The sequence below is a fragment of the Carcharodon carcharias genome, chromosome 7 (genome assembly GCF_017639515.1).
Source record: "Carcharodon carcharias isolate sCarCar2 chromosome 7, sCarCar2.pri, whole genome shotgun sequence".
Classification (NCBI taxonomy): domain Eukaryota; kingdom Metazoa; phylum Chordata; class Chondrichthyes; order Lamniformes; family Lamnidae; genus Carcharodon; species Carcharodon carcharias.
Window position 1 is genome coordinate 78,933,046 of NC_054473.1, and position 12,184 is coordinate 78,945,229.

At 41.6% G+C, this 12,184-nt stretch overlaps 1 protein-coding gene across 1 annotated transcript in view; it reads left to right on the top strand.

The window, feature by feature from the left end:
• Positions 1–12,184, top strand: part of dnah1 (dynein, axonemal, heavy chain 1) — a 524,711-nt gene that overhangs the window by 465,839 nt on the left and 46,688 nt on the right. The window contains exons 69-71 of the mRNA XM_041191637.1: positions 2,380–2,550; positions 8,089–8,268; positions 10,102–10,278. Of these exons, the coding sequence (XP_041047571.1) occupies positions 2,380–2,550; positions 8,089–8,268; positions 10,102–10,278 (528 nt within the window). The remainder of the gene's footprint in view (positions 1–2,379; positions 2,551–8,088; positions 8,269–10,101; positions 10,279–12,184) is intronic.

A 12,184-nucleotide genomic window follows, 5' to 3' on the forward strand; every position in this document is an offset into this window, starting at 1 on the left:
AGTCCTGCCATAGCCAGTCGTGAATGGTGGTGGACAATTAAACAACTTGCTAGAGGAGTCTCCACAAATACCCCCATCAGCAATGATGGAGGAGCCCAGCACATTAGTGCAAAAGATAAGGCTGACACGTTTGCTACAATCTTCAACCGGAAGTGCCAAGCGGGTGATCCATCTCAACCTCCTCCGGAGGTATGCAGCATCACAGATGCCAGCCTTCAGCCAATTCAATTCACTCCACGTGATATCAAGAAATGGCTGAAGGCACTGGATACTGACAATATTCCAGTAATAGTACTGAAGACTTGTACTCTAGAACTTGCCGCGCCCCTAGCCAAACTGTTCCAGTACAGCTACAACACTGGCATCTATCCAGCAACGTGGAAAATGGCCCAGGAATGTCCTGTACACAAAAAGCAGGACAAATCCAACCTGGCCAATTATCACCCCATCAATCTACTCTCTATCATCAGTAAAGTAACGGAAGGGGTCATCAACAGTACTTTCAAGTGGCACTCGCTTAGTAATAACCTCCTCACTGACGCCTAGTTTGGGTTCCACCAGGGCCGCTCAGCTCCTGACTTCATTAAAGCTTTGGTTCAAACATGGACAAAAGAGCTGAACTCCTGGGGTAAAGTGAGAGTGACTGCCCTTAATATCAAGGCTGCATTTGACAGAGTGTGGCATCAAGGAGCCCTAGCAAAACTGGAGTCAATGCAAAGCAGGAGGAAAACTCCCCGCTGGTTGGAGTCATACCTAGTACAAAGCAAGATGGTTGCAGTTGTTGGAGGTCAATCATCTCAGCTCCAGGACATCACTGCAGGAGTTCCTCAGGGTAGTGTCCTCGGCGCAACCATCATCAGCTGCTTCATCAATGACCTTCCTTCCATCATAAGGTCAGAAGTGGGGATGTTCACTGATGATTGCACAATGATCAGCACCATTCGTGACGACTCAAATATTGAAGCAGTCCATGTCCAAATGAAGCAAGACCTGGACAGTATCCAGGCTTGGGCTGACAAGTGGCAAGCAACATTCGCGCCACACAAGTGGCAGGTGATGATCATCTCCAACAAGAGAGAATCCAACCATCACCCCTCGATGTTCAATGGAATTACCATCACTGAATCCCCCACTATCAACATCCTGGGGATTACCATTGACCAGAAACTGAACTGGACTAGCCATATAAATACTGTGGCTACAAAAGCAGTTGAGAGGCTAGGAATTGTGCGACGAGTAACCCACCTCTTGACTCCCAAAGCCTGTCCATCATCTACAAGGCACAAGTCAGGAGTGTGATGGAATATTCCCCCCCTGCGTGGATAAGTGCAGCTCCCACAACACTCAAGAAGCTTGACACTATCCAGGACAAAGCAGCCCGCTTGATTGGCACCACATCCACAAACATTCACTCCCTCCTCCACCGATGCACAGTAGCAGCAGTGTGTACCATCTACAAGATGCACTGCAGGAATTCACCAAGGCTCCTGAGACAGCACCTTCCAAACCCATGACCACTACCATCTAGAAGAACAAGAGCAGCAAATAGATGGGAACTCCACCACCTGGAAGCTCCCCTCCAAGTCAGTCACCATCCTGATTTAGAAATATATCATCGTTCCTTCACTGTCGCAGGGTCAAAATCCTGGAACTCCCTTCCTAACAGCACTGTAGGTGTACCTACACCACATGGACTGCAGCGGTTCAAGAAGGCAGCTCACCCCCACCTTCTCAAGAGCAGCTAGGGATAGGCAATAAATGCTGGCTCAGCCAGAGAAGCCCAGATCCCATGAATGAATTAAGAAAACAAAATCCAGCCTGGCAGCTTGTGTGGGTTGATGGTAGGCCCTCCTTATCAGCTCATTGGAGGGCTTCCCCCAGACCATCCCCCACACCCCCCCAAAACCACATTCCCTACCCCCCTGCTCTGCCTACCTCCTGGGCTTCACCACCCCTCCCCACCATTCCCCAATCTCTTACTTGGGCCTTCTAGCCTGGCCCCAATGCTACCCACCCTCAGCCACTTACTTTAGCTCCAGCTCCATGGCTCTTTGGCATCAGTGACTGGGTACAGTTCTAGCAGTGACCACTCCTGGGACTGGAGAGCTACCAACCCTTTGATTGGTCAGCACCTTGAGTGGGAATTCCTTCCCAGGTGGCAGCAGAAGTCTTGCTTTAAACCAAATTAACGGCCGTTAAATACCTGCTGCACAACCTGACGGGACGGGGTGGGCTCATCCCCAACATTTTATCCTCGGATGGAGACACCATGGCCTTGTTTAATCCAGGAAGCATCACTGTGTTTGCTTTGCCGATTTGACTTTTTGGAACTGTTTCAGGTTTATTCAACAAGATATCTATTCTTTTTTTAACATCCAGGTTCATCGGGATTTCAGGATTTGGTTGACTAGTTTACCAAGCAATAAGTTTCCAGTTTCAATCCTTCAAAATAGCTCCAAGATGACTATTGAACCACCAAGGGGAATAAAAGCAAATTTAATGAAAACCTACATGAGCCTCACTGATGACTTCCTGAACTCCTGTTCTAAGGTAACTTTATAATTGAAATTTTAATACATGTGAAATATATGGTTTGAATGTACAGGCTACTCACAATAACAGGTTTCCTAGATCTTGTTGATGGTCAGAACAGCAAGTTTAGAGAATTAGAGCATGGAAGGAGGCTATTCAGCCTATCATTTCCTTGCCAGCTCTTTACTGGAGCAACCAAAATTAATTCCAACAATACATTTCCACACCCATAGCCCAGCCTCCTTCTCTGCTTTTGTCTGCTTTAACAGTGTAGCTACTGTTTCCTGAAAAAATGCAATGTTCTTTCCTTCAATCTCCCTCAATTATTCATTGGGCTAAAGCTTTTCTTCATCTCTCTTCTCACCCCTTAGAGTCACATTTTTAATAGACAACCACTCACTACTAACATCCAAACCAGAGGAAATAGTTTTTTTTAATTATCATTAACTATTAAAAGCCTTGATAATTGTGAAAACCTTTACTAAATCTCCTCATAGCCATCTCTGCTTCAGAAGAAATGGTACATGAGAACATAAGAAAAAGCAGCATGAGTTGGCCATATGGGCCTTCAAACCTGCTCCACCATTCAATAACGTTATGGCTGTTCTTTGACCTCAACTCCACATTCCTATCATATCTATTCATTCCCCTAAAGTCCAAAATTCTATCCATCTACCTCAGCCTTGAATATATTTAACAACCGAGAATCCATAACCCTCTAGAGTAGAAAATTCCAAAAGTACACAGCCATCTGAGTGAAAAAATTTCTCCCCATCTCTATTTTACCCAGAGAATTTTCCAGCCCCACCCGCCACCGGGATGGACTCATCCCTCCGAAAGTCAATGGAGTTTTGGCTGGGCTGCTGAATCTCCTGTGGCAGGTCCCGCCACAACAGGGTTGGAAAATCCCAGCACATGTCCCACATTTCTACACTCTCAACCCAGGCAAAACAACCTCTCAGCATCTACTCTGTCAAGCCCCCTCAGAATAAGTGTTAATGAGATTAGCTTTCATTCTTCCAAATTCCAGACAGGCCCATCTTACTCAACCTCTCATCACTGGACAACTCTCTTAACTCACAAATCAATCTTGTGAACCTTTATTGTGCTGCCTCCAAGGCAAGTGTATTTTTTCAAAAAAAAGAGACCAAACTGTGCACCGTAGTCCAGATGCGGTCTCTTCAAAACCTTGTACAACCTAATAAAGCTCTTGTATTTCAGCCCCCTTGCAATAAAGGGCAAATTGCCATTTGCATTCAAAATTGCTTGCAGTACCAGCATGCTAAGTTTCTGTGTTTCTTTTACAAGGACACCCAAATCTCTCTAAACAACATTATTTAAAAGTTTGTCACCATTTAAAATGAAATCTGTTATCTTATTCTTCCTAACAAAGTGAATAACCTCATATTTCCCCACATCACACTCCATCTGCCACCTTTTTTGATTCTTTCACGGGATATGGGTGTCATTGGCTCGGCCAACATTTTTATTCCCATCCCTAATTGTCATCGAGAAGTTGGTGGTGAGCCGCCTTCAAGAACCGCTGCAGTCTATATGGTGTAGGTACACCCACAATTACTATAAAGAAGGGAGTTCCAGGATTTTGACCCAGCGGCAGTGAAGGAACGGTGATATAATTCCAAGTCAGGATGGTGTGTGCTTGGAGGGGATCTTGCAGGTAGTTTTTCCATGCATTTGCTGCCCTTGTGCTTCTAGGTGATAGAGGTCATGGGTTTGGAAGATGCTGTCGAAGGAGCCTTGGTAAGTTGCTGCAGTGCATCTTATTGCCCACGTAGTTAATCTTCCCATATTCCTTTGAAGCCTCTGTGTCCTCTTCATAGCTTACTGTGTCTCGTAGCTCTGTACATCAGCAAACTTGGATACATTACTCTTGATCCCTCTGCCTAAGTCATTAATATAAATTGTAAATAACTAAGGCTCAAGCATTGATCTTTGTGGCACCCCACTAGTTACAGCCTGCCAGCTTGAAAGTGCCCAGTTTATCCCTACTTTCAGCTCTGTCCATTGACCAATCCCCTATATATGCTAGTGTATTACCCTCAACCCCAGGAGCCATTATCTTATGTAATAACCTTTTACGTGGCACCATGCTGAATACCTTTTGGAAATCCAAATATAGTACATCCACTGGTTCCCCCTTATCTACACTGCTGAATACACCTTCAAAAAACTCTAATAAATTTGTCAGACATAATTTGCCTTTCATAAAACCATGTTGACTCTGCCTAATCATATTTTTATTTTCTAAGTGTGTTGTTAACACTGCCTTAATAATAAATTCCAGAATCTTCCTGTTGACTAATACCAGACTAATTGGTCTGTAGGTCCCAGTTTTCTCTCTCCATCCTTTCTCAAATAGCAGTGTTACATTTGCTTTCTTCCATTCACTGTGACTGTTCTAAAATCCAGAGAATTTTGGAAGATCACAACCAATGTATCTACTATCTTGACAGCCAATTCTTTTAAAACATTAGGATGTAGGTCACCAGGACCAAGGGATTTGTTGGCTTTTAATTTATACAAGTAAACTTTACATTCCTCACATTCACTAGCCGCTTGGTTTCCCATCATTTTTGGTATGCTTTTTGTGCCTTCTACTATAAAGACGGATACAAAACATTTGTTAACTGTGTCTGCCATTTTCTTATTCCCCATTATAATTTCACTTTCCTCAGCCTCCAAGGGACCAACATTTACTTTTGCTACTCTCTTCATTTTTACATACTTGGAGAAGCTCTTACAATCAGCTTTTCTAATTCTAGCTTGTTTAGGCTTATTTTACTTTTTCCCTCTTTATCATTGTATTGGTCATCCTTTGCTGGTTTCTAAAGCTCTGTCAATCTTCAGGCATACTACTCATCTTGGCAATATTATAAGCTGCTTCTTTTAAGCTAATAATATCAACTTCGTCAGTAAGCCAGAGGCAGATAATTTTTCCGTGATTTTGTACCTCAACAGAATGTATTCTTTTTGAGAATTTGGAATTATTTCTTTAAATGTTTTCTGCTGTTTATCTGTCTCCAATCTTTTAAACTAGTTTCCCAGTCAACTGTGACCAAGTCATAGTATTATAGCAATAAAGGAGGCCATTCGGCCCGTTGTGTCTGTGCCAGCTCTCTGCAAGAGCAACTCAGCTAGTTCCGTTTGGGTGCTTATTGAATTCCTTTTTGAAATCCACCATTAAATCTGCCCTCATCACACTCTTAGATAGTGTATTCCAGATCCTAACTGCTTGCTACATGAAGTTTTCTTCATGTCACCATTGTTTCTTTTGCCATTCACCTTAAATTGGTATCCTCTGGTTCTTGACCTTCTGCCAGTGGGAGCAGTTTCTTATTTCAAAGACTTGGTTGCCAGGTGACCAAGGGGAGGAACTAAATATTCCGAGCACTGTGAGAAGACAAGCAGAATGGAACAAGTGTATAAGTGGGGGTGAGTAGACCTAATAATAAAGGAAGATGTAAGGACAAAATCTGGAAGTAGAATCGGTATGGGTGGAGATAAGGAATAACAAGGGGCATGAAACACTGGTGGGAATAGTTTACAGTAGCTATAAAGTTGGACAGAGCATTAATCAAGAAATAATAGGAGCTTGTAAAAAGGGCAGTATGATAATTGTGGGAAACTTTAATCTTCAGATAGATTAGACAAATCTAATTAGCAAAGGTAGTATAGAGGCTGAGTTCACAGAATACATTTGAGACCGTTTCTTAGAACAGTATGTTGTGAACCAACCAGGGATGGATAAGGCTATTTTAGAGCTTTTATTGTGTAATAAAATATTGTCAATTAGTAGTCTCGTAGTAAAGAATCCTATAAGGCTGAATGATCATAATATATAATTTCACAATAAGTTTGAGAGTGACATTTTTAATTCTGAAATAAGGGACTTAAAATAAAGCCAATTACATTGGTATGAAGGACAAGAAAATAGATTAAAAACAAAATGCTAAATTGAATCAGAGAGCCCGGAGGTAAATGAATGCCAGCGTTAGGAAAAGAGGTAATACTACCTATAGTATTGTCAACATAAGGGAAGGAGCTGATTGGTGAGTGTTTTTTAAAAATTAAGAATATTTCTCTTAATTTATTTAATAGTCTAATAACGAGAGGCATGGCATGGCACCTTATTCCTGTGGAATGTGCATCCTGTCTCATGTGGGAACTCCAGGAGGTTTCACTTGCACTAGACGTGCACATATGCAGTAAGTGGCATCAGCTGGAAGAGCACAAGCTCTGGGTTTCAGAGTTTGAACAGCATCTGGCATCATGGCAGTGCATCCACGAGACTCAGAGGTCTGTTGATAGCAGATTTCTGGATGTGGTAACCTAGCAGCGTAAGACTGCATTAGATCAAACCTTATGTCTATTTGCACCACTAGTTCATCTCTCTTGTGATGAATGTTTTGTGCATTCTGATAAAGAGCATTTAATTTTAATATATTACCATTATTTCCTGCTGGATACTTATTTGATATACTATTACTGTAAACTTTCTGACCCTTCCTGCCACACTCTACTTATCTAAATCTAGATTGCTACACTGATTGATTACTTTGACATTTCTGCTAAGATTTCTAAAACCCCCTCAACTGACCCCTTCTCTCACCCCATTTTAATTTAAAGCCCTTTTTACAGCTCTAGTTATTCAATTCACCAAGTCTCCTTAGACAGCACCTTCCAAACCCATGACCATTACCATCTCAAAGGACAAAAGCAGTATGTGTGTGGGATCCCCACCACCTGGAAGTTCCCCCCAAGCCACTCATCATCCTGACATGGAAATATATCGTCATTCCTTCACTTTTGCTGGGTCAAAATCCTGGAATTCCTCTCTCACAGCACTGTGGGTGTACCTACACCACATGGACTGCAGCAGTTCAAAAAGGCAGCTCGCCACCACCACCTCAAGGGCAATTAGGGATGGGCAATAAATGCTGGCCTAGCCAGTGATGCCCACATCCCATGAATGAATAAAAAAAAATCACCTGGATACTGACCTCGGCGCAGTTTAAATGGAGCCCATTCCAAAATTAGCTTCTTCTTTCCCCAGCTCTGGTGAGAGTGTCCCGTGAACAGAAGTCTCTTCCTCCCACACCACTCTGAGCCACGCATTTAACTCTCTGATCTGCTTGACCCAAGGCCAATTTGTGCTTGGCTCAGGTAGTCCAGAGATAGTTAACTTTAAGATTCTGCTTTCACAGCTCCTCAACCTCCCACTACAGAACCTCATTCTTAGTTCTACCATAGTCATGGGTTTCTGCAAGGAGTCAACCCTCCCATTCTAAGCTCTTTTCCCGTGCACCAAGATATTCTGAGCCCTGGCACCAAATTACCAACCTAGAACTCAGTTAATGGAGAACCAACCCTGTACTGCTTTACATCCATTTAGCATAATATAGCATGGTGGGACAAGCAGAAAGCCCCTGCTCACAGCTCCTCTGATGACAGAACTGTCAAGTAGGAAACTGCAGGTCAGGCACAGTATCACTTTGCCATTACAATTAAACTTAACATTTTTTCCTTTAATTTCAGATGACGGATTTTAAGTGTCTTCTTCTATCCTTATGTTTTTTCCATGGAATCACCATAGAACGTAGGAAGTTTGGGCCACTTGGTTTCAATATTCCCTACGAATTCACGGATGGAGACTTACGAATCTGCATCAGCCAGCTAAAAATGTTCCTGGAAGAGTATACTGAACTACCCTTCAAAGTGTGTGGTGGAATTTATAATTGTAACTGCAAAGCATGTTGTTATATTTATTAAGGTGCAAGGGAATCAAAGTGAGTTAGATGGAAGAAAAAACAAGCACCACATCTTTCTAGGTTTTAAAATTGATCTGCTCAGAATAACTGCCTAGAGACCCTCCGCCAAAGAATTGATGTGGTATTTTGGGCATATGGGATCCTTACTGATCTTGGGTTGTCCTTCCCTGCCCCTAGTCATACTGATTAATATTAATGTCTTTGCTTCAGGTGTTAATGTTTTGTTTAGTCTTTCTGCCATTCCTGCAGCAACCAGTACTATTCATTTCCTTTCTGAAAGCAAGTTTTTCAAAAAACAGGAAAATATCTCAAATATTTCAGCTTTGTTTTCTTCTTTATTCTGTCCCATGGGGTTCCTAATGAGCCTTCAGCTCATTCTCTGGCTGTCTAGGAATCAGAATCATTGTGAATTTCACTCCATGAGAGGCTCCCCGCCCCCGTTTGACTTTTGGATATTAAAATTGATTCTTCAGTCATTGCATCCATCTGAATTCGATTGAACGCTGTGCTCCTGATCCTAGCCCTTGAATCATACTATGATGGCAAACTGAGAAGCCCATTTTCATTCTTCAGGATCATCAAGGGGGAATTCTTCTTAATATAGTAGATTCTCCCAAAACACTCATTCCAGCTATTTGATTCCTCCAACACCAATATCCTTCCACTGTCCTCCCCCTTCTGCCATTGATTTAGTAATACATCCAAGCTGGAGACACATCCATCCTGAAGACTCACTGCCTTCCCAAGCCAATTGAGAAGCAAACAGTCCCATCATTACCGACCTAATGAATTCTCAACTTTAGTCCAACTTTTCCCATCTTCAATGTTTTTTTTAAGTAAAAAGTGAAAGTGTTTGAATAACTTTTTAAAATTTTTCCTGAATTACTCGTAGCAGTTCCCTGGAGATCAATCTTCAATTTCTGGAGACTCCAGGACAATCCTGGAAGGTTGGCAACTGCTAGCATGAATTTGCTGAGCCATTGTATGGGCCTCCAGAAATCTGGTCAACTATCCTGGATCAGTGGAATCTTGCACCTGCTAAGAATCCAGTCCAGCACCAGAACCGTGATCCCATGACAAAGAATCCAAATAGTTGGATTTACGGGCAATGTCCTCTCTAATTTTTTTTATGATGTGTACAGCCTATTCATTTAAGTGTGCTGTACTTTAATTTTTTTGTCTGTTCATACAAGCTATAGTATTGTATAGGGAATGACTTAACAGGGTGCTGCGCAGCTTATAGAGCATTGCTTATGGGGTGGGGGCCATCAACAAATGTTTGTCCAGAGAATACTCCAAATAAGCATATTTTTCCACCATATAAACTGGGCAGAATTATCACGAATGGCACTTCCTAGATCTTGTCCAGGACAGCAAGAAACCTGCCAGGGAACCACCCTTTGAACTGATCGCCAGCCTCCTCTGCACAGCTTCAGTGCCCACTATGTACAAAATTATGCTGACCCAAGATATATACTGCCAGGTGTGAACAAAAAAGGTACATTTTACCATTAAATACAAAAGGAAGCTAGACTACAAGTCCAGAAGCTGACATTGTGATGCTCACCAGCAGCATACGCAGTGAATTGCCATTGCTGCACTGACTTCTTGATACTCACCTTTAAATCTTTGCAGCTCTAAAAGACAAAAGATATTACCAGCTATTAAAAAGAATGAGCAGCCTGCTGGGATGTTGTGAACCTGATATTAAACTGCTGTTTCCAAAATACTTTGAATTTTTATCAATATTGTCTAATGGTCTGTTGCCCTGGCTTCACAGGTGCTGAAGTATACAGCTGGGGAGATTAATTACGGAGGTCGTGTGACAGATGACTGGGACAGACGGTGCATAATGAACATTTTGGCAGACTTTTATAATCCAGACGTCCTAGAAGAAGGTTTTATATACTCAGAGACTGGAATATACAGGCAGATCGATACTGACAGCGAGCTTGAAGCAAGTGCAGACTTTAAACTACTGTTTTTATTTAATCCTTTCATTATTTTAATGTTTAAGCAGATTTATAAAGTTAACATATTAATGATCCTTGTTCTAAATTGACATATTAAAATTAAAGAGGTAATTCAACAATTTTATGCACTCAGTGGAAGTCTTCCCTGCCATTGTGATGGGGAATTTTTTTTTATAGCATATACCCAAATTTCCAATTTGCTCTTCTGAAGGGAAAGTTCCATGCTAGGAGTGAAAAGTCAGAAAAGCATTCCTTAAGTACCAAGTCACGGTCTGAGTCTGAGTTCAAGTCCTGGAATGCAGAATACTGGAGCTATTTAATCTCTCTCTCTCTCTCTCTGTGGTTCAGGGATTTCCTAAGAAAAGCCTGTAAGCCACTACTACAATGGCTTTCAATGGCCTGTTCCTTGCTCAAAGCCCATGTCTTTAGCAATGTGAATCACATGGGCCTTGAATCCAGGTAGAATTGCTAATTATCTATCCTCTAGACCCCCAACTTCATTCTAGCTTAGAATTAAATAGACAGTTTAAAGCATAACCATTTACAAAACCTGGCATTCCTAACACCTCTCCAGGACTTGGAAAATAACAGTTTCTGCACTGATAGCATAGCTGCCCTGGTCATTGTTCTTTCTTCCCAGTAAAACAATCTGAGCCCCACCTTAACTTCTAACAACCAAGCCACCCAGGCTTGTCAGCAGAATTCAGAGCAGGCCACATTACCTCCTTCATTCCTCCATTTTACCCTATGTTAAAGACACAGTTCCAAAACATAACCATCTTATAAACTTTGTATTTGTAACATTGTTGCAAAATGGCTACTGTTTCCTATATTAAAATAGTCATTATACCTCAGTGTATGTTAAGTGTTTTAGAGAAAATAAAATGTTATATAAATGTAAGTCTTTCTTTAATATGCCACTGATCAGCTTTTTAAGCTGACATTATCATTTTTATCAATGTGGCAGCCTTTTAGTGTTTTGCAATAAAAATCAATCATTGCCACTGTCAATCAGATTTGTGGAAAAGTTAGACTGGAACCAGTCAACGAGTCCTGTTGATTGAAGATGGTGCTAAAATTTGTAAGAATCAATCAGATGTTACTTTCTCTCCTCTTTTGGTTGCACATTAACTTGAAGCAGAAAACATTCAAGATGACCTAATGGTTCTAAGAGCCTTAGGTCTGAATTTTCACTCCCGAGGCAGGTGTTCAGAGCTGTAACTCACACACCGTGGGATAAGGCATTTTCTCCAGTGAAAATGGGGTCTGTTTGAACTCAGCACTGAGTTCAAATAGCTCTGCTGAGTTTGGGTTTCCCAAGTGTCGGAGTTGCTTCCTGCCTGATTCACCCCAGCCCCTGGCGAAAATAGTTTCTGCCAGATATGGGAACAGGACTTCTAGATCCAGGGTCTGTCCGCCATTCTGGATATGCGACAGACTGTCCATGACTCTGCAAAAATCCAAGCCATAGTTAGAGCCATGTGTATTAGTGTTGCCTCCAAAAGGATTTATATATAGCAAATAAGCACACTATTTCAAACTTCCTCATCTTTGGTAGAACTTTTAGGGCTTATCCAGCTGCTAGTTACCTTTAATAAAAACAGCTTCAATAAACCTAAAGAGAATTTTTCTTATTGTGAACTAGCTTTATTTGAATATTTTTATCATAGAACTTGCATAAATTGCCAGGAATTCAAAATAAAACTGCACTTTTAACATAAAGTCACAAGACACGTAAAGGATATGTAGAGATAATAGACACTGGGCGAGGAGAGGGAAAATTAGAAGGATTAGCCAAGAGCCCGATGACGAGATGAGTTTTGAGCTGTTTTTTGAACAAAGTGATGAAGTGAAAAATTTCAGAAGCAAGACTTAAGTAACCAAAGGGCT